This window comes from Ursus arctos, unplaced genomic scaffold (assembly GCF_023065955.2).
Source record: "Ursus arctos isolate Adak ecotype North America unplaced genomic scaffold, UrsArc2.0 scaffold_24, whole genome shotgun sequence".
Taxonomy (NCBI): Eukaryota; Metazoa; Chordata; class Mammalia; order Carnivora; family Ursidae; genus Ursus; species Ursus arctos.
The window spans coordinates 4,557,639-4,581,128 of record NW_026622919.1 but is presented as its reverse complement, the minus strand read 5'-3'; the positions used below and the strand labels follow the sequence as shown (position 1 = coordinate 4,581,128).

Sequence of the window (23,490 nt, the reverse complement as noted above, 5' to 3'; positions counted from 1 at the left end):
TTCTGAAGTTGTGCGCTGCTCCTTTGTGCTGATGAGTGTTCTTGCCGTGTGTCCGCTCCAGGAGCGCGTGTGGCTTACAGGGGCCCCGCTGCTTCATAGCAGGAAATTGCGGATGTGTGGGGCTGTGTTTGCGTGTGCAGACATGCGGGGTGGGTGAGGCAGTGGTGGGGGTGCGCGTGTGAGTGTGGCAGTGGGTTTGTGTGTGTGTGAGTGTGGCAATGTGTGTGGGGTGTGTGCGCGCGAGTGTGGCAGTGGGGTGCACATCTGTGGGGGGTGTGCTTGTGCATGTGAGTGTAGCCGTGGGGGCACATGCATGTGAGCGAGGCAGTGCACGGGGTGGGTGTTTGGAATGGGTGGCGATGTGGGGGGGGGGCACACGTGGGTGGGTGTGGCAATGTGTGTGGGGCGTGTGAGTGTGGCAATGGGCACATGCGCAGAGTGCGGCAGTGTGGGGTACACGTGTGAATGTGGCAGTGCGTGGGGGGCACACGTGGGTGAGTGTGGCAGTGTATGGGGGTGGGGGTGTTGTGGGGTGGGCGTCAGTGTGGCGTTGGTGAGAAACGAGGCAAGTAGAAAGTGACATCAAGTCACAAGGGATTCTTCCTAGAAGCAAATCAGAGTATGAGCTTGGTTTGCCTTTTGTGTTTTGTTTTTGATTCCCGATTACAAAGCGTGGCGTTCTTGTGTTGGCCCATGTTTTTTTCCGCTTTTTATGGGAAAAGCAGATCATTTGCGAATCTGTCTGGATGTTGCACTGGGTTAGCGTTTGTGATAAGGATGTGATGTGTGGTGTCGTGTGTTGGAAGAGGCTGTGTTTTTAAGATTTGTGCCAAAACCCACGTGGCCGTGAGGGGCACGGAAGCCCTGGGCCGCGTTGCTTCCCGTCTGCTCTCGAGGCCCGAGGTGGGTGGCCGCGGAGTGGGCAAGCGTGTGGAGGGCGTGTGTGCTCCGCGGGCGAGCCCTAGCGGACTTGGGGGAACGCCTGGTCAGTGAGGGCCCCGCTTCTCCGCGGTTGCCGGCCTTCCCGGAGTGCGTTCCCTTTGAAGAGATACGTTCACCGTTGGCACCTAAAGCCTTGTTTCCAGAAAGCACCGTAGGGTTAGTTAGTGCACCTGTGCTGCTCTGATCAGTGCTTCCTGCTTCTAAATTATAAGGACCTGAAGGTGGTCCCTTCCTTCTCTTTCTTTCTCTCTTTCTTTGTGTCTCAGATGGCGATTTTGCTGACAGCTGCCAAGAAAACGCTTCCCTCCACAGTCCACCTCAGCCCAGGGATGTTTGTAGAACTGTTTGAGTTGCAGCCATCCCCCCCTCCCCCAGTCCGAAGACGTGTTCCTTTTAAGTTGACTCAGAAGTGGCACTGTCTTGTCCCCAGAGAGCTGAACGGGTCTCTGAGTTCAAAGCACATCACTGCGCAGGCGCCTGCAGGGTTGCTCACGAGCGACACGCGCCTGCTTCTCCCTGGAGGGGCCGCGGGCACGCAGACCGGACTGCGCGCCTGCTTCCAGTGCCCTCACTTTTCACACTCCACCTTTTTCTGTACTAAGGGTTCTTTTGGTTTCCCCTCTATTACTAGTGTCTTAACTCACTTTTTTTCTTAAATTCATTATTTGCATATCAAATTCTGTAAATGTTTTGTAAACATATTACCTCACTCTTGGTAATACAATACTGATAGTCTTTAAAAGATTTTTTTACTGTTACCAATAATAAATGTGAACTGTTTAAAGAAGAGAATGTCTCTTTCTTCCTGTGAGATGTGAAGCGGCAGCCTCCCTTGGAGAGGGTGACATTCTTAGGAGATTTTAGAGGTTGCGGACGGAATCTGAAGCCAGGGCTCTGGGATTCTAGAAGTCCCAGCGCAGAGCGTCTCTTGTGTGGGACCGTTTTGCAGGAGCGCGGGCGATCCTGCAGGCAGATCGCAGCTCTGAGCGGCTGACCCACAGAGGACACCCAGCGCTCACAGTTCGCTCGCTGCCGCAGGAAGTGTTCCTTGGACTCCATGAGGCCAAACACGGCTCGTGGCATATGCTGCCTGAGACACTTTCTTCAGGAATAAAACGGATCCTTGAATCACGTGGCTTCAGAAAAAAAGAAAATGGGCAGGTGTAGACCTTCAGAAACTCGGGCCACCTTGTCGCCGGCTGCCTGCCAGTGGTGTGCAGGGCTGGCAGGGCCCAGGAGGGCAGAGCAGGCCAGGACAGACTCACCGCCTGCGTGCCTCCGGCCAGGAGCTGTTTGCTTTCCTGGTCAGGGTCTGTGGGAGCTGCCTGAGGGGACGGACCAGGATGTGGGGTGGCGGGAAGGTGCGTGAATGTCCGCACTTCCGTAGCCCCGTCTGAGTTTTGAGCTTGTCAGCAGTCAAGGGAGGTAACGCGTCATTCCCACCTCAGCACCAGCTGCGTGCCTTCCTGACGCCTTAGCGTGTTGCTGGAGGAAGGGCAGGGCTTATGCCAGTTCCCTTCCTGCTCTGAGTTCTCTGCCAGCCCTCGAGTCAGGCCTGCTTTTACCAAGCTGTTGGTTTAGCATCAGCTTCTCACCGTGACAACGGGAGAAACAGGCGAGCAGCTGTTGCCCGCAGTCCCTCAGTCGTCTCAGAGCGTGGCAACAACGTGGGATGTCCCAAACCACAGTCACACCGTTCTGTTGGCCCACCAGACCTTGACTGTGTATTTCTCCTTAAACATGTCACTTCATTTCATACCTGAACACAAGCGTAGGGCACCTGTCAGTTCTCTGGTCCAGGCAGAGGTGTTCTCATAAAATGTCATGACAAACCAATGAATCAGTTTTTGTTTTTTAAGATTTTATTTGAGAGACAGCAAGTGAGAGAGCACAAGCAGGGGCAGCAGCAGAGGGAGAGGGAGAAGCAGACCCCCAGCTCAGCAGGGAGCCCGACATGGGACACTATTCCAGGACCCCGGGATCCTGACCTGAGCCGAAGGCAGACGCCCAACTGACTGAGCCACCCAGGCGCCCCCCAGTGAATCAGTTTTGTTTGAAAGGGCTTTGGAAAGCAGGTTAGCAGCATCCTGTGTAAAAATAGCAGCTAGACTGCAGAGCCTTAAACCTGTGGCCATCTGAATTGTGGGCTTGAAAAGAGTTAAAATGGCAACGTTTGTTACTTATTTTCTACCACGATGAAAACCCGCACGGACCACATTCGCAGCCAAACTAGGTGATGCGGTTCTGCACAAAGCCCGAACAGAGGCCCAGACCCGCAACAGTCATAAGCCGCAGGGTCCAACAGTGGTCAGCCTCATGGACAGGAGCAGGGCCCCAGGGAAGCCCTCCTGATGGCCGTGAGGGGTCTGTGGGGCGGTCGGGTCGGCCCTTGGAGCCGCCAGCACGGCCTGACGGGGCTCCCTGCTAGGAGGGGTCCCACGCTGAGGGAAGCCTCCAGGAGTGGAATGAAAGCTAAGCAAGACGGGGCCTGCGGGAAGGAGAGAAGGCTGAGGCAGGGCAGGGGCCGGAAAAGCTCTGGAAGCAAAAGGACGCATTTGTTAAACTTCCCAAAAACAGAAGAGGGAGCTCTGTAGAATTAGAAATGCTTTCTTGAAGCCCCTTTCATCTGAACGTTTTGGACAGCCTTTCACATAAAAATAAGCATCAGAAAAGCACCCAAGTCAAGTCCATATGAAGCTGAGAACGAGGAGAGCATCCTACAGACGAGGAAAGGCAGAAAGATGCGCCTTCAAAGCCGGCAATGTAAACGGTTTCTTTTTTTAATTGAAGTGTCGTGAACGCACAGTGTTGTATTCGTTTCGGGGCACGGCTACGGATTCAATGGTTCTGTGCGTGGCTCCGTGCTCGCCACGACCAGTGTGGCTGCCGCCTGTCGCGGTGCAACGCTGCCATGGTGTCGTTGACATCCCTGCGCCCAGCCTCTCATCTCCGTGGCCGACCGGCTTTATGACTGGAAGCTTGTGCCTCGTCCTCCCCGGCCCCTCGTGACCACCAGCCCTCTGGGGGTGAGAGTCTGTGTTTTGGGTTTTTTCAAGAGAGTAGACATGACATGAACGCATGAGAAAAGTTCAGAAACGAAGTGACAAGAATTAGAAATGAATGAAATCACTTCAGAAATTGCGATGGAGTTAGAAGGACCCAAAGTGAAAAATGCCACAGTTAAGTATCTAAGAGAAGAGCCCGAAAGGGGAAAATCGTACAAATCAGGAAGGACAGGTGAAGAGAAGGGGACACGGCCTGAAGGCGAGCAAAGTGGGAAGCCCAGTACCGAGAAGTACTTTGGTGAGACAGGCATCCGGGGGGAGATCAGGTTTTCCAGAAACTGAGCTTTATGGGGGAAGAAATGGAATCATCGAGATTTTCAAGGAAAGAAAGAGGGAGCCCGGGAATTTCTATCCAGCAACACTGCATGCGGTGTCCACGCAGCACGTCGAGGTCAGGTGGCCGCACGCCCTCCTGCCAAGTCCGGGGAGGCTGAGCCTCAGGGTGCAGGGGGACGCCGAGGACGGGGGGCTTTCGGGCTGTGTCGTCTGTAGGCCCGAGGCCAGCAAGGCCGCAGACGGGGAGAGGCTGGTGCGTTGGCTACTGCTCTGTGTCTGTATCAGGTGACTTTTTAAACATGAGGCAGGGAACAGGGGCAGCGAACGCAAAAGGCTCTGGGTTCTGTAATCGCATGAGTGGCAGCGATCGCCTGGTGAATCTGAGAGGCTTGGTCTGTGATACGGACGCGTCTGTGCGGGACCAGCCCCGTGGTGGTCTTGACATGCCGTCGTCACGAGAAGCCCCGTGGGTGTGGGGGACTGCGGCAGCTCCGAGCGTGAGTCACTGTTTGGACTCGTGCGCTTTTCTGGATCCGTGTTTTATTTTATGACACGCAGGTCTGTGGGGGGTGGTGTCTTTAGTTAGGGCTTCAGACACGTAGTTTGCCTGTGTCACACGACTCTCTTGCTGGGACCTGGCCTGCGCTCCGACCTTGCCTATGGGTTTAGGAACCCAGTCTCCGGGACCCGTGTTGACACGTGTTGACCCACGGAGAGACAGTCACGAGCCCTCGGATATGCAAATACTGAGCCCGTGTGCCCCAGCCCCGCTGCCCTGCGTCCTGTGACCCAGGAAGGAGAGAGCCTTCTGCTGCCTGCCCTCTGGGCTATTTCTGGGAACCAGCGAGGGCCAAGCGGCCGGCCGCAGGGAGGAGGACGCTCCCAGCATCCTCTGTAGAGCAGTGTGGGTGTCGGTGGAGTTGAACCGAGTCCACACCCACAGTCCGACAGTCCTGGCGCTCCAGCCAGAGTGAAACCCAGGCTCAGCCCCCGGGGGAGCCTTGCCGTCCAGCTGAAGCGGAAGGTAGTCTCGGCTCTGGCCCGGGAAGGCCCTCCCCTGGCGCCACCTTGTGGCCACACGGGAGACAAGCATCCCCCGTCCCCAGCTGGGGTGGTGATGCCGTCCTTTCTCCAGCTCCGCCCTGCAAGTCAGAGCCCCGGGTGGACATTCTCCAGCCCCCGTGTCTCCCGAAATCTCTCAGAAGGGGTGCCCTAGTTAATGTGTCCGTTTGGCCGGGCCTCACGGTCCCCAGAGACTTGGTCAAACATTGTCCTGGGTGTTTCTGTGGAGGGGCTTTTTTGGATGAGATGAACAGTCAGATGGGTAGCCTGAGTGAAGCAGATCGGTCTCCCTAATGCAGGTGGGCCTTATCCAATCAGTTGAAGGCCTGAATAGACCAAAAGGCTGCCCTCCCCAAAGGAAGAGAGGAGTCCTCCTGCCTAATGGTCTTCAAACTGGGATACCAGCTTTTTCTTGCCTTTGGACTACAAAGTCGTCTCCTTGTGGGTCTCAAACCTGCTGGCCTTTGGACCAGAAAATACCCTCAAGCCTTCCAGAGTCTGCAGCTTGCCAGCTGCAGATCTTGGGACCTGTCAGCCTCCATAATCCTGCGAGCCTATTCCCTGCATCAGCTCTCCTTCTGTATATGTGTTCCCTTGATTCCAGCTCTCTGGAGAACCCTGACTAATACATAATTCAGAAGTGTGCTCCAGGACCCCGGAATTGCAAAGCCTTTGACTTTTACCAAAAAACCTGGTTAATCTGGAATCATCTTTCTCTGGTTTCTGTGTATGTGTTTTGGTTTGGGTTTTTTTTCCATCAATAGGTTTATTTTTCTGAATGTAGAATAATATTATGGACTGTCAAAGCCGAGTTGGGAAAGTCTAGAATGGTCTAGTTACGGCTCTTATGGCTTGAGGATGGTCAAGCCCGGAGGGGGGAGGGGGCTGTACATGAGCAGGTGGCTGCGAGTCCAGCAGGCTGGGGACGTTGGGCCAGCCACTTCGCCTCCCCGAGCCCTGCTTCTCCCTGTGAAGGCCAAGTCGGGAGACCTCCAAAGTCCCTTCCATCTTGTTGCTGTCGCTGATCATGAAATGGGACGAGGCAGGTCATCTCGTTGGGGTCATTGTCAGGATACAACCCGCAAATGATGATTAGCCAGTGTTCACTTCCAAGTGCTCTGCAAACGTGAGGCATTCCGTGCAGTTGTGGTCTTGCCTAGGCCATGGGAGCAGAGTGCTGTGCCCGGGCCGAGGACACACCAGTGCCTGCCGTGCCTACAGGGCCCCTCTGGGAAGAGAGCACGCTGGACATCGGACGGAGGACACGCCACTAAAGGAGAGGCCAGAAAGAACAGCTCGAAGTTAGAAGCAAAACAAGGAAGCTTAATGGCACACGCTTCTCCCTCTTCCTGAGAGGGAGTGAGATGGCCACAGGGCTGCAGGGGGTCGTGGGGGTAACATGGCACCCGACTGCCCCTCCGCCCCAGTGCCCGCGGAATGGGACAGATAGCTTGTTGGATTGGACACCTGTTGGAGCTGGGGGCCGTGGAGGGGGCCAGCGGGCCCTGGAGAGCTGTACCCAGTCTTTCTGGCACTTTTTCTCTTCCCCACGCATCACCCTCTGGGGGGGGGGGCTTGACCAGCCAGAAGACAAGGGGGGCACAGCTCCGCGGGGTCATGAGGTGGGGTGTTTGCTGTGCTCATGCCTCTGTCCCCATCAGGGCCTCGGACAGTGCCTGACACGGGGCACACCCCCCAGAGCATCTGTGGAGTGAACGTGGGATGAGTTCTTGTAGGTTCTGGTCTTGCGGACACCAGCCCCACAGGCCCTTGCACCTTTGCCCCATTTCACTAAAAAATGTTGACGAGTATACTTCACAAGCGGGTTGGTATAAAGATGGGTGTCATCCAGCCTGAATCCATTATATACTGAGCATTAAGATACTCATTTTTTTCTTTTTGTTTTATTATTATTTTTAAAGACTTTATTTATTTATTATTTGACAGAAAGAGATAGAGAGAGCACAAGCAGGGAGAACAGCAGACAGAAGGAGTGGGAGAAACAGATTCCCCACTAAGCAGGGAGCCTGACACGGGGCTTGATCCCAGGACCCCCGGGTCATGACCAGAGCCAAAGGCAGACGCTTCACCCACTGAGCCACCAGGCGCCCCGGGGGTCACTGTTTCTAAATCATACGCTGTGTGTCCGTAGGAGTGTCTCCATTCTCACGGAAGGATTTCTGCAGGACGATATCACCCCTCGCAAACTACAGACACCGGGTATGTTCAGGGGGCAAGTGGCCCGGCTGGAGACGGGACTTAAAGCCTGGACACGAGAAGGACGCTTGAAGTGACTGAACCTGACGGCCCTGCGGAGGACAGCCTCTGCGATGACAGAGCTGCCTCCAGATAGCCCGTCCTCTGCAGTGGGCCTGGAGAGACACCGGACGACAGCCAGCGGGGTGAGCGCCGCAGGGTTCTCGGCCCATGGAGTCGAAGAACAAAACCTGGGGACACAGGAGGGTGGAGTGATAGTTTATGAAGTGAAGGCAAGAACAGATAGAAAGCTCTAGAGTGAGAGGGGGCCCGAATGGGTTGCCCTTTCTCTTCTTATTTTAAAAGAAACTAAAGCATTTTTATGGACCCCTCAAAGAATCGTGGCCCTGGGCCCTGCTCCCAGAGGCTGGAACGCCTCTGAGAACCCGCCCTGCCCCACTGCGCTAATCCTTGAGCCCTGCCAGGGGCGCCCTGGGAGCCGTGCCCACGAGCTCTTCCTGCAGGGATGTCACTGCCCTCTTGTGCCCCCGGCGTTGGTGTTGGTGTTGGCGTCCGCATGGCGGTGTGCTGGGTCTGTGCTGACCCTCTGCGCACCAGGACAGGTGTAAAGCTCAGCACCCTTCGGTGGTTTGTGGAAGGGATGTCCCTGTCGGGACTCCCTGCTTCATGCCGGGAGCTGCTGCTTCCTTGGGCCTGGGGGCTCTGGCCAGTCTGCGGGGTGCTTGCCCCTCAGATTACACTCGCTGTCTGAGGTGCCAGCCCTCAGCTCAGCCCGAGCTTCAGAGGAGCATGGTACGCTCTGCTTCTAGAAGCCTGCATGGCTATGTGGGGAGAGGCCCCTGGAGGTCTTTAGTGAGTCAGAGTCTGTTCCCAACGCTTCAACGTGCCTGCCTTGGCTTAACTTGCTGAGGCTAGGAGCTGGGGGGTGTCAGGCATTGTGACAGCCCCTGCTTGACCGGCCCACACCCTCTGCCCCGGGGAAGCATCTGGCAGAGGGGTCCCTGTGCTGATGCGAGGGAGGTGCCCAGGGATTGTGCTCAGGCCATACTGTTCCTGAGCTGCCCCGTTGTCCTTTGGGGGGGGGGGTCTTCCTCTCCATACCCTTCTACCTCCAGTGAATCTCTCCTAACCTTACCTTTCTGCCTAAGTAACACTCACCACGTGCCACAGAGTCTCTGGCTTAGCCCTCCCTGTGGCCCCCAGCCTGAGGAGGGCTTGGAGGGAGCGCCTAGAGGCTGGGCGAAAAGACCAGGCTGGCCCAGGGAAAGCAGGCTCATGATGGCGGCAGCCTCCCCACCTGGTCCTGGGGGTGCAGAGGGCAGACCTACGGGCCAGACCCTCACTTGTTCCCTTTACTCATGGCCTCCGACTGGGCCCAGGCGTGTGAGTGTTCTCTGATGGAGTGGATGGATAAATTAATTTATTCTTTGTTGACTCTGAAAGTCAAGTCTAAAGCTCCCCAGCGGAATCCATGCGAATCCCTTTTCCCGGAGGCGTGTTGTTTGTCAAAGGAGCTGAGCTGAGCCTCGACTGGCAGTGGACTTGGGCCTCCTTGGCCCCACACGGCTCCATTCTCCTTCCTGGGCCCCACACTTGCCTGGGCCCCAGGCCTTTGTCCCTGCTGTTCCCGGCACCTGGAACCCTGACTCCCCCAGAAAGGAGACCCCAGAAAGCTCTTCGTGCTCCTATGAACCCTGGACGGACTCTGTGCAACCCCAAGACCTTCGTGGAACTGACTTGTTGCCCTGTTCTAGACTAGAAGCTTCTTCATGGGGTCAGGGTGGGGGTGGCTTGGTGGTGTGACCCTCAGACTGCACCCCCCCCAAGCCCCGCGGCTGCTCATGTGTCCCACTCTGTAGCCCCAGCTTGCAGAAACCCCACTGCTGCCGGCTGAGTGCCTTTCTTCTTCTAAACCTGAGTAGCCCGCTTCCTATATTAAATCCTTTTGTTTGGAACAGCTAAGATGATCTCCGTTCTCCTGACTGTTGTCCCACGTGGTGACGTGCGCCCAGAGGAAAGTAAGTGTGGCGAGGGACAGGGTAATGGGGTGGACATGGGGGGTCGCAGTCTTCAACCGGGTGAGCAGGAAAGGCCTCACTTGAAGGAGGTGAGGGAGCCAGCCTTGTGGATTTCCAGGAGAACATTCTAGAAGGAGGGAGGCACTAACGGAGCGGCCATGGGACAGGCATCTGTTCAGCAGGAGGGCTGTGGTAGAGAAACCAGTTCACCAGGCACCGGGACCGCCTGTACCTCCCAGGGGCCCATGTGCTCTGCTCCGGCCAATGGGTGATGTCACCTCTGGGGGTGCGGGAAGCACTTCCCCAGGGCGGCCTGGGTCGGTGTCACCGCGTGGTGTGGCTGCTGCCTTGGAGAGCTGCATGACCCTCAGGGACCTTGTGCGAGTGGGAAGTAAATGCCTCTGTGACATCAGGGTTTGCTGTCACCTCTGTGGAAAGGAGCTTATCCTGACAGAGGCGTGGAGGCCAGCGGTGGGGGGCGGGGCGGCCAGGCCCCAAAAGGCCTTGTGGCTCCTGCAAGGCCACCAGCTTGCGGCTCCAACTCTGAATGAGATGAGAGCAGCGGTCTTCTCTGTCATGTGGCTTGGGCTCTTTGTTTTTGAGTAGAAAATTTTAATCTTATGACATCAAATTTCTTTTCCTTTCCTTCAGAGCGTCTGGGTTTTACATGTTATTCAGAAGGGACTTCACCATGTGAAATTCTCCTGTTTTCTTCAGGTGCTTTCGTGGTTTTATTTTTTACATGTACGTCTCTGATGCATCTGATGTTGGTGTTTGTGTAAAGAGTGACGTAATGACGTAATGAACCTAAATGGTTCTCCAGGTTTGGTGGCTGTAGGACAAAACCCACTTCCAGCTCTTCAGAACCCTCTTGGGGGCGCCGGGCGGGCTCAGTCAGCGGAACACGTGACTCTTGATCTTGGGGTTGTGGGTTCGAGCCCCCTGTTGGGTGTGGAGATGACTTAAAAATAAGATCTTAAAGCACAAAAACCCGCTTGAGAAATGCGTAGGGACCAGCCGGTCAGGGCAGGAGGGCCGGGGTGGACGGCCGCAGGTAGCCAGGAGAGGCAGGGCCAGCTGGGCAGCCATCTGTGGACAACGAGACAGTTGTAAGTGTTGAACTCGTGCAGGAATAGATTGTAGCGTGAATGCCCGCGAGCCCCGGCCTCCTCCCTGGACACCTTCCACGATGGCCGAGGGCGCCCTCGTGGGGACCGCGTCCGGGGCCGCCTGCCGTCTGTGCATGTGGCGTGCAGCCCTGGGCCTGCCGCCCGCGGTCCCGGTCAGCATTCACTCAGCAGAAACGCGCAGCCTAGGACCCAACAGGCTGTCTTCCGAGAACACTGATTTATTTTATTGCCTCAGTTTTAAACACTTGAGCGTGTCTCCCAAGAAGCTGTTTGGTTCTGTTTGGAGGAGACACAAACTGCAAGCGGGGCCACTTCTCTGCACTTGTCTGGACGCCAGCCTGCTCGGCTGGGGATGGGCGTCGGGACGTCAGGACGTGGCCATCCTTCGCCGGCTCTGGCTCCCAGTACACGTGTGAACGAGGCACCGGGTTGTCGTTAGAGGAAGACGGGTCTCTCTGCCTCTGGGAATACGAAGTGAACACGGATCGCTGTCAAGGGCGTTGCGGTCGTCGCCTGCAGGGGCCCCGTCCTGTCAGGTAGCCTGGCCGGTCGCCACTGTTAAGGAAATGAACAGAGGCAGGATGGACTGGGCCGCGGTCGCCGACACTCTGAGGATCTCCAAATGGGACATGCTGCCCTCTTGGCCGTCAGCCCTCACCTGTTCTCTGCTCTTCCCAGAGCGCAGGAAGCTCCTGAGAGAGGTCACCAGGCTCTCTGGAAGGCCTCAAGGACCGTGGAGGAAGGGCAGCGAACCTTCTCCACTTTCCCAGTTTGCATCCTGCCCAGGAAGGCATGTCCTGTCCCATCGTCCCAAGAGCCCGGTCTTGACTTGGAATGGGCGGGGGTTTGTCTACTCCAGGGCCTCTCGGCCTCAGCACTGTTGACACTGTGGGCTGATAATCCTTTGCTGTGCGAGCTGTCTAGTTCACTGTAGGATGTCCAGTGGTATCCCTGGCCTCTCCCCTCTAGATGCCAGAGGCATCCCCTACTTGTGACACATGTCTCCAGACATTGCTCACTGCCCCCTGGGGGGTAAGCCATCCCTGGTGAGAATCACGGTTCTAATCCAACACTCTTAGGCCTGGGAGGAAGAAACTGAGGCCCAGAGAAGTTAAGGCATTTGCTCAAAGTAACACAGTGAGTCCATGGTGGTGGAACTGGGGCTTGACCTCTTGCCCTGGCTCCCAGATTGGTGCTCGGTCCATTGCACGCGCAGCAGCAGATGTGACGAGCATGATTTTAACAAAAGGTGTAACGACTTCATCTAGGGTCCAGTTCTCCCCTGGAAATCACAGAGATCATGAAAGCGTAGGCAGGACAGAAAGCTAACCTCGTGGGGGTGCAGAAAGCCGAGAGCGTTTGAACGCCAGGCCCCGACCCGGACCCTCTCCCGCCTGCTCCTGCACAGAGAACACAGCCTTCCAGTCGGGGAGCCTGGACATTTGGACGACATCGTGAATAGCTCCCCTCCCAGCGATGCCAGCGTTCATACTGGCTGTTTTGTTTCAGCTTCACGGTGGTGCCTTCGTCATCATTGTCATCGAGAAATACAGCAAACTCCAGGTGCATGACGAGCCCCTCTTGTGACCCCAGTGGCCCACAGTCTGCTCAGTGAGCACCTTCCCAGGATATCGGAGAGTGTGTTCAGCTGCGTTCGGGGAAAGGCTGTTGAAAGGAACCCCCAGTAAGAATCCTTTCGTGATGCCAGATTGTCCTGATTTTGGGTTTAATAAATGAAATTCAGCACGGTGTGGAATTTTCTTAAAGCACCAACACGTTTATCTGGAGGTGGGGATAGAAGCGGGGTGTGTGTGTGTGTGTATGTGGGTGGGTGGGTGGGTGTGTGTGGTGTTTGGCAGGGGGAGGGCCAGCACACCCTAAGGACTGAGTTTGTCTGTATTAGAACAGGACACATAGATTCACTCACGCATTTGATTTTCCAGGCCTCGAGTTAGCGGCGCTGGCCCACGACGTGCGAGTCGGAGGGACGTTACCCTCAAAGGAGCAAACTGGTTCTATTTTCAGCCTGGTTTCCTGCCTCCCCTGGATGCCATCTGGCAGAGCCACGTGGGCGGGGGGTGGTCTTGAATCTGTCCCAGCTCCTCCGGGAGCCCCGGGCTCTGCGGTGTGGGACCCGCCTCCTGACCGCAGGCTGACCGCACGCCGGGCTGCACATCTGGCGACCGAGATGCAGGCGGCCCCGGTGCGGCTGATTTTCCTGCCAGGAGCCAGCGAGCGCCCGGGGTCTCCAGTCCTCAGCTCTGGGGGGGCTCTCAGACCTAAAGCTAAGTCTCAGGAGGGTTATTCTCTGGGTGAATCAAGCTCGCATGCGTCGGGCCTGGCACGTCCATGGAAGAGTTCTAGCACCGTCCGCCGCGGTGAGGACACAGAGCGCGACAGTGATGCCAGGCTGGCTGGGGGCCTTGCAGGCACACCCTCGGAGCTGATCACAGCTGGCTGGAAACTCCAGCGCGCTCGCTGCGGCTGGGACCCCGCGGCCGCTGCCCTGGCCCAGCCCCAGCCCCGCTGGGCACGCTCGCGGGCTCTCTGCAGGGCCGTGCTGCCCGCCAGCATCCTTTCACATCCAGTGGAGACGGGTTTGGTGTCAGGGGAAGACAGAGAGGTGGGGGAGCAAACCCCGGCCTGCCCATGCACCCAGTGAGAGCCGGCGGCCGGGGCTCCTCCCGACAAGGGGCTCAGGCTGCCTCGAGGGTCACCGGATATTTGAGAGACCAGCTAATGAACACAGGCACCGTGGAGAGGTCGGCCCTCCACGATGTCTATCGCTGAATTACGTTAGATCGGTACAAATCAGTGACCCTGGCCCCGTAGACCGGCACTCCCTCCTGAGACACAGCCCTTGACTGGGGATTTCGCGTTATGCCCTGGCCAGCGCCAGGCGTGCTCACTCCCCAGCACCTTTGGGCCTCCAGGTAGATGCACGGCCCCCGTGTTGAGCTTGGGCTAACAGTTGCACCCACGATCCTCCGTCCTTACGTCTGGTTTCAGGGATGGCTGTCACGGGGACAGCTCACTGTGCCTCCTTTTGTGGACAAGGACGCCGTGGTGGCCGAGGAGCACCCACAGACCGAGCAGGCCGCTACGCTGGTCACTGTCACTGGGAACCTCCCAATCCAGTGACTTCTGTCAGAGGCAACAGCTTATCAACACTTCCTGGCAAGGCTCCCACACCTCCAGACCTTTGGGAACCGACTGAGAGGCTCTGCGACAGAAATGGCTCAGGGGGGAGCCCACACTGCATGGCGCTGTGCCCCAGAAGACTCTGCCAGCCTTAAATGACAGCTTCCTTCCAGAAACAGAGAAAATCCTCCCCAGGAGACTGGAGGTGAGTCAGGGCCCAGGCCCGGTCTGCAGGGGCATGTGATTGAAGGAACGCCTTGAACTTGGCCGGAAGCCTCAGCAGGTGGATGGCAGCCTGGCCTTCCAGCAGGTGCAGTAAAGGGACGAAGACAGCTGAGGTCCTGGGGTGGGGCGCTCTTGCCCAGGGACAGTGTCCCCCGGAATCCTCTGGGCCGGTCCAGGGCCTGGGCCCTGTCTGTGTCATCCCAGGTCACCCCAGGAAGGTTCTGCGGTGGGACGCGTGCATCTGAGAAGGTGCCCCCCAGGGTCCTCAAGGGCTCTGTCCTCTGACGAGCACCCACGTGGAATTTCTAAGCCAGCCACTCCCCTTCCCCCTGGGGGAGAGCCACAAATTGCTTTTTATTGTTGCTGTTGTGCATTTATTCTGGGCCCCACGTCCTCTGCGTGATCTGTACTTGGTTTTCATTAAGTTTGAAAGCTATTATGTGAAATTTCAAACACAAGGAAAGGTACAGAGTAACATTATGAATGCCTCCATATTCATCACCTGTTTTTAACAGTCACTAACACTCTGACATACTTGCTTCATTCTGGAAAAATCTAAATCATTTTAAAGTAAATTACTGTCTTTGTGACATTTCCACCTAAAGTATATCTTCAAAACAGGGATGTTTTTCTACTTCATGTAAGGCCATTATCACAACCAACAAAACTGACCATAATTCCCGGATGTCATTTAATGCCCAGTCCATATTCGGGTCCGTCAGTTACCCCCAAATGTCTCTTACAGCTGGCTGTTCAAACCAGGACCTGATGAAGGACAGGGCCTTGCCCTTGATCAAGTGTCTCATGTCACTTGTCGTCTAGAGCAAGAACACCCCCCTTTGGTTTTTATGACATGGACCTTCGAAGAGACTGGGCCGGGTGACTTGGGGAGTGTCCCCCTTTGAGATTTGTCTGATCCTTTCTGCTTGCTGTCCCTTGCTTTGTCACTGTGTGTTGCCAGGAATAGGACGTTAGATCTGAACGAGGTGTGAGTAGACCTTTGGCGGGAGGGTCTGACGGCTGATGCGTCGCACGTTGGGAGGATTCCAGACCTCAGGCCAACCTGTTTACGATGTCCTATCAACTTGGTTCTTTAGGAACCCACTTCAGGCGTTTGTGTCCCTGGGGGTTTGACCTAATCAGAACAGTGAGACTGGACGGTGGCAGGGCAGGGAACCCAGCCAGACCATCAAGATCCAGCGTGGAGTGCTGGGGGCAAGGGGAGAGGCGGCGCCCAGGAGGGACTGTGGAGGGCCCAAGGCCAGAGGGATCTGTGCAAGGGAGGGACGGGCGGCTAAGCTCTGCAGAGTTCAGGGCAGGTGGGGAGGTGGGGGCTGAGACAGCACATCACAGGGAGGAGAACAGGTTTTCCAGTCAGCCCATCCCAGGTCATGATTTTCTAGCTGTGAGGTCTCAGGGAGACAAATTTCTCGGAAGCTCATGCCCCTTCTCTGCAAAATGGAGAGAACAGTACTCCCGGCCCAGCGCTGAGGTGGGAGATCACCCCTGCCAATGCCCAGTCTCTTGTACAGAGCGGGCTTGTGACCACCTACACACACCTGCCCATCGGTTTAATCTCCTTGAACGCCGTCTCTCCTGCCCCCCCCAGAGCAAGTCAGGCTGGTCCCTGCCCCAGGGCCTTTGCACCTGCCACCTCCCCATCTGCGGTATTCTCTCCCAGGTCTTGGCGTTGCTGTCCCTTCTCTGACTACCTGATCTAAATGGCACTGCCCATCCAGGCACTTTGGCGCTCTCCTCCTAAGTGACCCAGGTGTCTGTCCCCACCAAACTCACGCCGCATGAGAGCAGGAGCCTTAGGTGCTGTGTTCAGTGCTATGGCTCCAGAGTCCAGAAGAACGTCCGACAGGTGGGAGCAGCTAAATGAGGGAACGGCTACAGGTAGATGGTCGAGGTCCTTAGGTGCGTGAGAAGGCTGTGGGGGCAGGGGGCTGGGTCTTCAGGCCTTCCGGGGGTCTTGGGGCTGCAGACCGTGTGGTCCAGAGGGCTGGCTTGGGTAGGTGAGGTCAGAGTCCCAGCCCGCCGCCCGGCCGTGGGCCCCGAGTGAGCCTCTCGCGGGCCCGTGAAGCCCTGCAGTGCAGGGCGTCTTGCTCTGAAGGTGAAGCCCGGAAGACACTTCAGCCGCAGGGGTGCACGCAGAGGACAAGGCACGGCAGCCTCTGTGTCCCCGCCCGACCTGCCGCGCGCCAGGATACTGACCGATGCAGCATGTTCCCCATGGTGTTGACGTGCCAGCTCCTGCAATGAGCGGGGGTGCAGATCTGCTTCTGTCTCTGGGACCCCTGACAGAGGGCCGTGCCGGCCACGAGGAGAAGAGGCTTGGGGACCCCCAATCGGCTGGCTGCTCACGCCGGGCCTGGGCCCCGGACCCCCCCACCCCCGCGCTTCTGTCGCCAGCGCTTGGCAAGGCAGGGCGGGAAGGACGTTTGGTGGGGGCAACGGCCAGTCGGGGCTGGGAGGTGACTCACCATGTGACACTGGAGCCTGTAGGACGGGTGGCTGCAGGATGTAGAAACGAAAAGCCCAGAAACAGCATATCTGGGTGGTGTCTGGAGAAAGGATACTTCTTCGAGGCCAGCATCTGGAGTGTGAGGGCTTCCAGCTAAGCCCTGCACACCCTGACCCCCAGGATGGCACGAGACGGTGTGTATGGAAGGGACACACGTGGAACCTCCAGGGGCCGCAGCTTCTCTGCGCCCATTCGAGCCATGAAGTGTAGACTGCGGGCCGCCGGCGCCGGTGGAGCCCTGGTGTGAGGAGCCGGCCTGGTGGCCCCTGGGGGCTAGGCCTCTCCTGGCACCTACTGCGTTTGGGGGCGGCTAAGGATGAATGAATGCCTCTCAGGGTCCAGTGAGATCCTGCAGGCAATGCTGCCCCTTAGGCGTCATCGTCAGGGCTGGGACGCAGGGGGAGGCAGTGGTGAGAGCACCTGTGGTCCCAGGAGCCCCTAGACCGCACTGCCCTGGGCTGGGCAGGGCTGAGAGCCTCCCGACCGCCAGCAAGGCTCTGGTCGGCAGGGCGCAGCGGCTGGCCCACGACCCAGGCAGGACTGGAGGGTGGCAGGGGCAACTCACCTGTGGCTCCCTGTCTGCAGAGGCCAAGATTGCAGCCCCCAAGCCGAACCGGGGTGGAAGGGACCCCCAGGGCGTCTGACTCCGTCCCAAGTTCCCCTCTCCAGCCCTGGTCTCAAGCTGCTCTCAGACGTAGGTACAGCACTCTCCTCCCCGTGTGCACGGCACAGGAGCCAGCCAGCGTGCACTTGCACGCCCAGAGCCCTCGCTTCTCCTCCCCGGCCTTCCCTGCCTCCACCACCAGCCTTCAGGCTGGGGCGCATGTATCTGTACGTGTGCACATGTATGCACGCGTGTGTGCATGTGTCTGTGCATGTGCGTGCATGCATGCGTCTATACGTGTGTGCACATGTGCACGTGTCTGCATGTGTGTGCGTGCATGTGTGTCTCCACCCCGTCCCAGCCGCCTGAGTGTTCCAGCACCACCACCCCCCCCCCCAGCTGCCCGGCCAAGTTCCCATGGACCACAGCGCCACCTGGTGGAATGCAGGCAGTGGGCCGTCCAGACCTGGCCTGACGGAGGGCGAGGGGCAACACCCGGTCCTTCCCCCTGGGCTTGTGACATCCCAGGAATCCCCGAAGGAGGGACTGAGGCCGGGAGACGGGGCAGCATGGGTAGGGGTCTAACACCTGGAGCTGGGCTTGGGATGTTCAGTGGACGCTCCCTCCAGGACCGGTCCTTACTGAGCCTCATTCCATCAGGTGGAGGGTTGCTGCCCTGCAGCCCTCACACAGTCAGGCAGTCAGGGCTGTTCCTTCTCTGGCTTAAAGATGGGAAACAGGCCCAAAGAGTTGCAGCCGGTAGGTGGAGGGCCTGGCATTCTGGCCCAGGCTGGTTGTCTCCAGTCACCTGTGGCTCTCTCTGCTTTAGCTAACCTGAGGAACTTCACTTAGACACCACCTCCTCCAGGAAGCCTTCCCTGACCCCTCCACATTAGGGTGGGTGCTCCTGCTCCGTGCTCAGCTAGCAACCTGTATTCCTCATTTTAGTTCTTGCCAGGTTGGTTACCTGGCTTGGGTTCACCTCCCCCTTCCCCAGTCCGTGAGCTCCTTAAGGGGTCATTTGTGCCTTGTTCACCTGCCTTGTGTAATGACCTAAACCTTTACCTGCACAACTTTTAGTTAGTTATGACGGTCAGAGAAGAAGGGGCGAGGTCAGAGGGTGCACCAAAAGCCCATCTTGGCTCCGCCAGCCTGGATTCGATGCCACCTGTGCTCTCCCGGGACCCTGTCGCCACCCCCGACGTAAGCCCCAAACCGCGCTGTCGTCTTTGTGTCCCTGTTTCTGGGCCCATCCGGGCTGGATGGGGCAGGGAGGCCGTCACCATGGTCACCTCTGCGCCCCGCGCCGTGTCCGCCCGCGTCTCTGCTTGACGTGAGGCCTCCTCCTCCACGTTCGCGGGCGGTGGCGCGCGGTTCCCTCTGGACGCCCCACGCTTCAGCGCGCCGTACATTTATTTTCACTCGGCTCCATGCTTATTCCGTCAAGCCTCCCTCTTTGACCCCAGATTATCTACAAGTGTGTTGTTTAATTTCCGAGTGTTTAGAGATTTCCTCGTCTCTATGTTGGTGATTTTCAGTTCGATACTGTTATGGTCAGAGAACGCGTTCTGCGTGATTTCAGTGGTAAGAAGCGTGTCGAGGTTTATTTGGGCGCCCAGGACAGGTGGATCTTGGTGAGTGTTCCTTGGGCACTTGATAAAAATGTGTCTTGGCTCCGCCGGTGAAGCGTCTGCCTTTGGCTCAGGTCACGATCTCCGGGTCCTGAGATCGAGCCCCGCCTGGGGCTCCCTGCTCAGTGGGGAGCCTGCTTCTCCCTCTCCCTCTGCTCGTGCTCTCTCTGTCTGTCAAATAGACAAATAAAATCTTTAGGGAAAAAATGTGTCTTCTCCTGTCGGTTGGAATCTTCTGGATCTGCAGGTGGGATCCCCAGGGGGATTGGGCCGTCAGACCCAACACAGCCTTGCCGATTTTCGGTCGGGTCCCTCCATCAGTTGCTGGCGGGTGTGTGTTGAGGTCCCCAGATGGACCCGTGGGTCCGTTTCTCCTCTCAGCTCTGCTGTTTTCTGCCTCGTGAATCTTGAGGCCATGCTGCGCGGTGCGCACGCGGACTTGGGATTACCGTGTCCCTGGTGAATTCATCTTTTTATCATCATGTAACGTCCCTCTTGGTGTCTGGTAATTCGCTCTGCTCTGAAGCCGACTTTATTTCATATGAATGTAGCCACTCATGCTTTAAAAAAAATCGTTGGCATGCATGTCTTTTTTCCATTCTTCTTACTTTCAGTCCTCCGGTGTCACTGGGTTTGAGGTGAGGGTTGTAAGCAGCGTCGGGCTGGGTCCAGTTTTTTTCCGCCCTGACAGTCCCTGCCTTTCGCGAGCGGCCCGGGACCGCGCACTTGCAGGTAAGGCTTACGGCGCCGTCTTAGTACGTGAGGGGTTTTTGGTGTCTCAGCCTCTCTTCCTCTGCTTCTCTTTCCTTGTGCACCGGTGGCAATATTTTCGGACCCGCGTCGATGGTTTATGGTGTGTCTGAGAGTTTTGCGTGCGTTCCCGTGCAAACCCGGGGATGGCCACATGCGCCACGTGTCACCAGTGCCCTAGCGTTTCAGGGGGGAACTTACGCACCTCCATCCATGGGGTCCCGCTCCCCTCTCCCCTGTCAAGTGTCCAGAGCGTCAGACCCTATAACTTTGGTGCCACCACACCCGATTCAGAAAACCCACGAGGAGGGAAGTCTGTTGTTCGTAGCGCGTTTCTGCTCTTTGCCTTGTTCCTGATTCCTTCCTGAGGCTCGAGATTCCTTCTTTTATTATTTCCCTTCTGTTTGAAGAACTTCCTCTCACCGTTCTTTAAGGCTATGTCTACTCGCAAACATTCCTTTCGTTTTCCTCCATCAGAGGATGTCTTGGTTTCCCCGTCGTTCCTGACGGTGCTTCCGCCAGGTTGAAGGCTCCGGGTTCGCAGCTCTGTTTCCTTCAGCACCCTTGCGGGCCGCGCTCCCAGGCCCGGGCTGATCCAGAGCCAGGCGTCAGGCCAGGCGCTGCTGAGGGCACCGAAGGCCCGGGTGCCTGGTGCCGCTCGGTGGGAGGGGACCTCTGGCTCGCGGGGCCAGAGAGCACCCCCTGGGCCCATGCGTCCGGTGGGGGGGCCTTCCCTTGGCCCTGGGTGTCTCTGGGTGAGTAAGGGAGCCCTTGCCTGGTCACTTCTTGTCGGGGGACCCCCAGTCCATCCTCCAGCTGGTTCTGCCTGGCAGGCCTGGTGTTTTGTGAGCCTCTTGTTCAGACAAGAAGAGAATGAGCCTATTTGGCGTCCTTCCGTTGCTGGGTCAAGGCTTGGGAAGTGCGTGCCCGGGTCTGGGGGTGCGGGGAGGGGGGAAGGGGGCTCCCACAATGCCTTGCGGCTAATTGTTCCTGACTCGGTCTTGGGGTCCCAACCACCTCACTTTCTCTCTGCTCTTCAGGATCCCCTTTGGGTTACCTCTTGCATCATCCCCAGGGCGTGGAGCTGCTCTTAGCAGAGAGGGGTGGGAAGAGACGCTTCGACACCATCTTTTCCAGACCTGAAGTCCCCGATTATGTGACTGAGTGACTGTCTGTTTGAAGGAAAGCAGTGAACACAGGGCCCTGCGAAAAGCAGGGTAAGTGCCTCACTCTGGAGCCGTGAGGTCCGGGCTGGACGACAGGGCCAGCCAGCTCCCATGACAGCCCCTCAGCCCGACAGCCCCACAGCCAGGGTGGTCAGGAGCGCGGTTGGGAGCGGCTGCCCCGGCCACCCCCCTTCCCACGGCGTCCGGAGGGCCCACCGTGCATCTACCCTCCACTGAAAGGCGTGGGCCGGGGGCCGACAGCCAACCGCTGCCCAGCTACGGGACGCCGTGAGACGGGGAGAGGGGAGAAGCCCCAGCGGAGGCGCCTAGAAAACAGACCCCGCGGGGGGACCGCTGCCACCCCCGCTGCCGGTCACGCCTGGGACTGGAGGGGTTTGTAGGGGTGGACGTGCCAGCCCTTCGGAGTGGCCTCCTGAGACAAAAGGTCCTTCTTCTCTGCCCCAGACAGCCATTCCCTGCTGCCCCGGGGCCGAGCCTGGTGACTTGGCAGCAAACGGGGGCGGGGGCCGCACACCTCCAGAGGGCTCTGTGGGCATCCTGGGCCGCTGTCTTCCGGGCCGTAGGCTGGAGGCCTAGGAAATTCGGAGCTCTGCGTGCTTCTCTGTTCCAGAGGAGAGGGCTGCTATCTTTCCGAATCCGTCAGGCCCCCCTTCCTTCTCTCCCCACCACTGATCCGTGTGTAAGCCCTTCTGTGGGGGCAGCCAGGGAGGCTCGCAGGACAACTTTTGGGGGATGAGGGCAAGACGAAAGGGAGACTGCAAGAGGCCCATTCTTTTCCTTTCTATTCCACCTATTTCCATAGAAAGCGCCTTTCTGCAGTGGCTCTGTGCTTCCAGTAAGGTGGGAGTGGGATGGGGGGCGCACAGGGGAGTCGGACCCGCTCAGCCCTGGAAGAGCTCCCCCGGCCCGGGGCAAGGTGGGCCTGGCTTCCGGTCCTGCCCCAGGCGGCGGCTGTAGGAGGCTGGAAGGTTTCAGACACCGCCCGGGTCTCAGCACAGGGCCAGCCTCTCTCTCTCAGTCGGCACCTGCCCAGGCCAGGAGGGCTGGCCCACCCCCAGGCCTGTCGGCTGCCCCCTCCAGCGTCTTTCCTGCTGGGGCCTGTCTGTGGCTCCCCAGGCAGAGGCCGTGTTCCTGCCCCAGGCCTCTGGCATCGTCGGAGGCTCTGCTCTGCTCCCCTTCTTCAGCATGGGCAGCCTTCCCCGCCAGGCACCCACCGTTCCACGGAAGCCTGTAATTTCCGAGGGCTGAGTCACCGCTGGCTGGCTAGACGGGTCAGCATGCCGCCGGCCCAGGGCACTGAAGTGAGCTACCCGGGCCTGTGCCCTGAGGTTAGGTGCCCAGGGACCGATTTCCAGGAAGCCTTGCCTGTGAATAAGTCTTAAAATGCAAAGGGCAAGGCGGAGAATAACCACACCTTGATTCCCTCACCCCACCTGTGTCAGGAGCCTCTGGGCTCCCTCTGACTAGGTTCCAGCATGTCCAACGGGCTCTCCCTGATGGTCTGGGGTTTTGGAGGAAGCCTACACATTTCAGAGAGGGTGCTGGACGTACCCATGCAGAACAGTGCAGCAGAGGGCTACAAGAGAGCCAGAGAGAGGTGTGCTGCCTGGCATGGAGTTTAGGCTAACCCACTGATCGGCTGTGTGACCTTGAACAGGTGGCTTCACCTCTCTGTGCTTACACGCCTCATCTGTGGATGGGACTGTGATGGGGCTTCAGTGAGTCAGTGCAGGGAAAGCACATGGGGCAGGCTGGAGAGGATGCTAGAATCTGGAAGTGGGGTTGGCGGGGGGCAAGGTTTCAGACCAGAGGTGGGGAGCGGGATGGGGAAGAGTGTGGACGGGAGCTTTGAATGGGGTGTGACACTGAAGTTTTGGTTTAGGTCAGTCCGGTTATTTTATTTTATTTTATTTTTTAAAGATTTTATTTATTTATTTGACAGAGAGAGAGAGCCAGCGAGAGAGGGAACACAAGCAGGGGGAGTGGGAGAGGAAGAAGCAGGCTCCCAGCGGAGGAGCCTGACGTGGGGCTCGATCCCAGGACTCCAGGATCATGCCCTGAGCCGAAGGCAGACACTTAACGACTGAGCCACCCAGGTGCCCCTAGTCTGGTTATTTTAATATGTGACAGTGAGAGCAGACGAGCAAAGATGAGGTGGTTCTCAGGGCTGAGGATGAATGAAGCTGGTGAAGCGCCTGACTTGTTAACGAGGGTGGGGGGGGTGCCAGAGGGGGACAAAAATGACCCACTGAGCTTGGCCCTTGCAGGGAGCTGGTTACACTCCCCATGGCATGAACTCCAGCCTACAGAGGAGGCCGCCATCCCTCCGGTACCCTCCCTCTCCCACTTCCCCATCCCCATCTCCCCACCCCATCCCCTCCTGCCCCCATCCCCTCCCCATCCCACCACCTCCATCCCCTCCCCTCCACCTCCATCCCCTCCGTCCCCTCCCCTCCTCTGTCTCTACCTCCACATCCTGTACCACCGCTGCCCAGTTTCATTTCCTGCAGCAGCCTCCGTTCACCACCCCAGCTGTTTCCTGACCTTGCCGTGCTGCTGCCTGAAAGGCTCCCGTCCCAACCATCTCCTCACTGGAAAAGTCAGAGCAGCCCCAGTGCCTGCCCCGGCCACACCCGCATCCCGGAAAAGGGCCCTCAGCTCCTCTTTGCCCCGCTGGGGGCTCCTGACCCGAGGTGGGGGGTGCGCTGTTGACGA

At 58.0% G+C, this 23,490-nt stretch overlaps 1 protein-coding gene across 3 annotated transcripts in view; it reads left to right on the top strand.

The window, feature by feature from the left end:
* SEC14L1 (SEC14 like lipid binding 1) overlaps positions 1–1,729 on the top strand; it is a 47,168-nt gene extending 45,439 nt beyond the window's left edge. For all 3 annotated transcript variants that reach the window (XM_048226526.2, XM_044378672.3, XM_026484056.4), the window contains one exon: positions 1,209–1,729. In XM_048226526.2, coding sequence (XP_048082483.1) covers positions 1,209–1,224 — 16 coding nt within the window. In that variant the 3' untranslated portion in view covers positions 1,225–1,729. The remainder of the gene's footprint in view (positions 1–1,208) is intronic.
* The last annotated feature ends 21,761 nt before the right edge of the window (positions 1,730–23,490 follow it).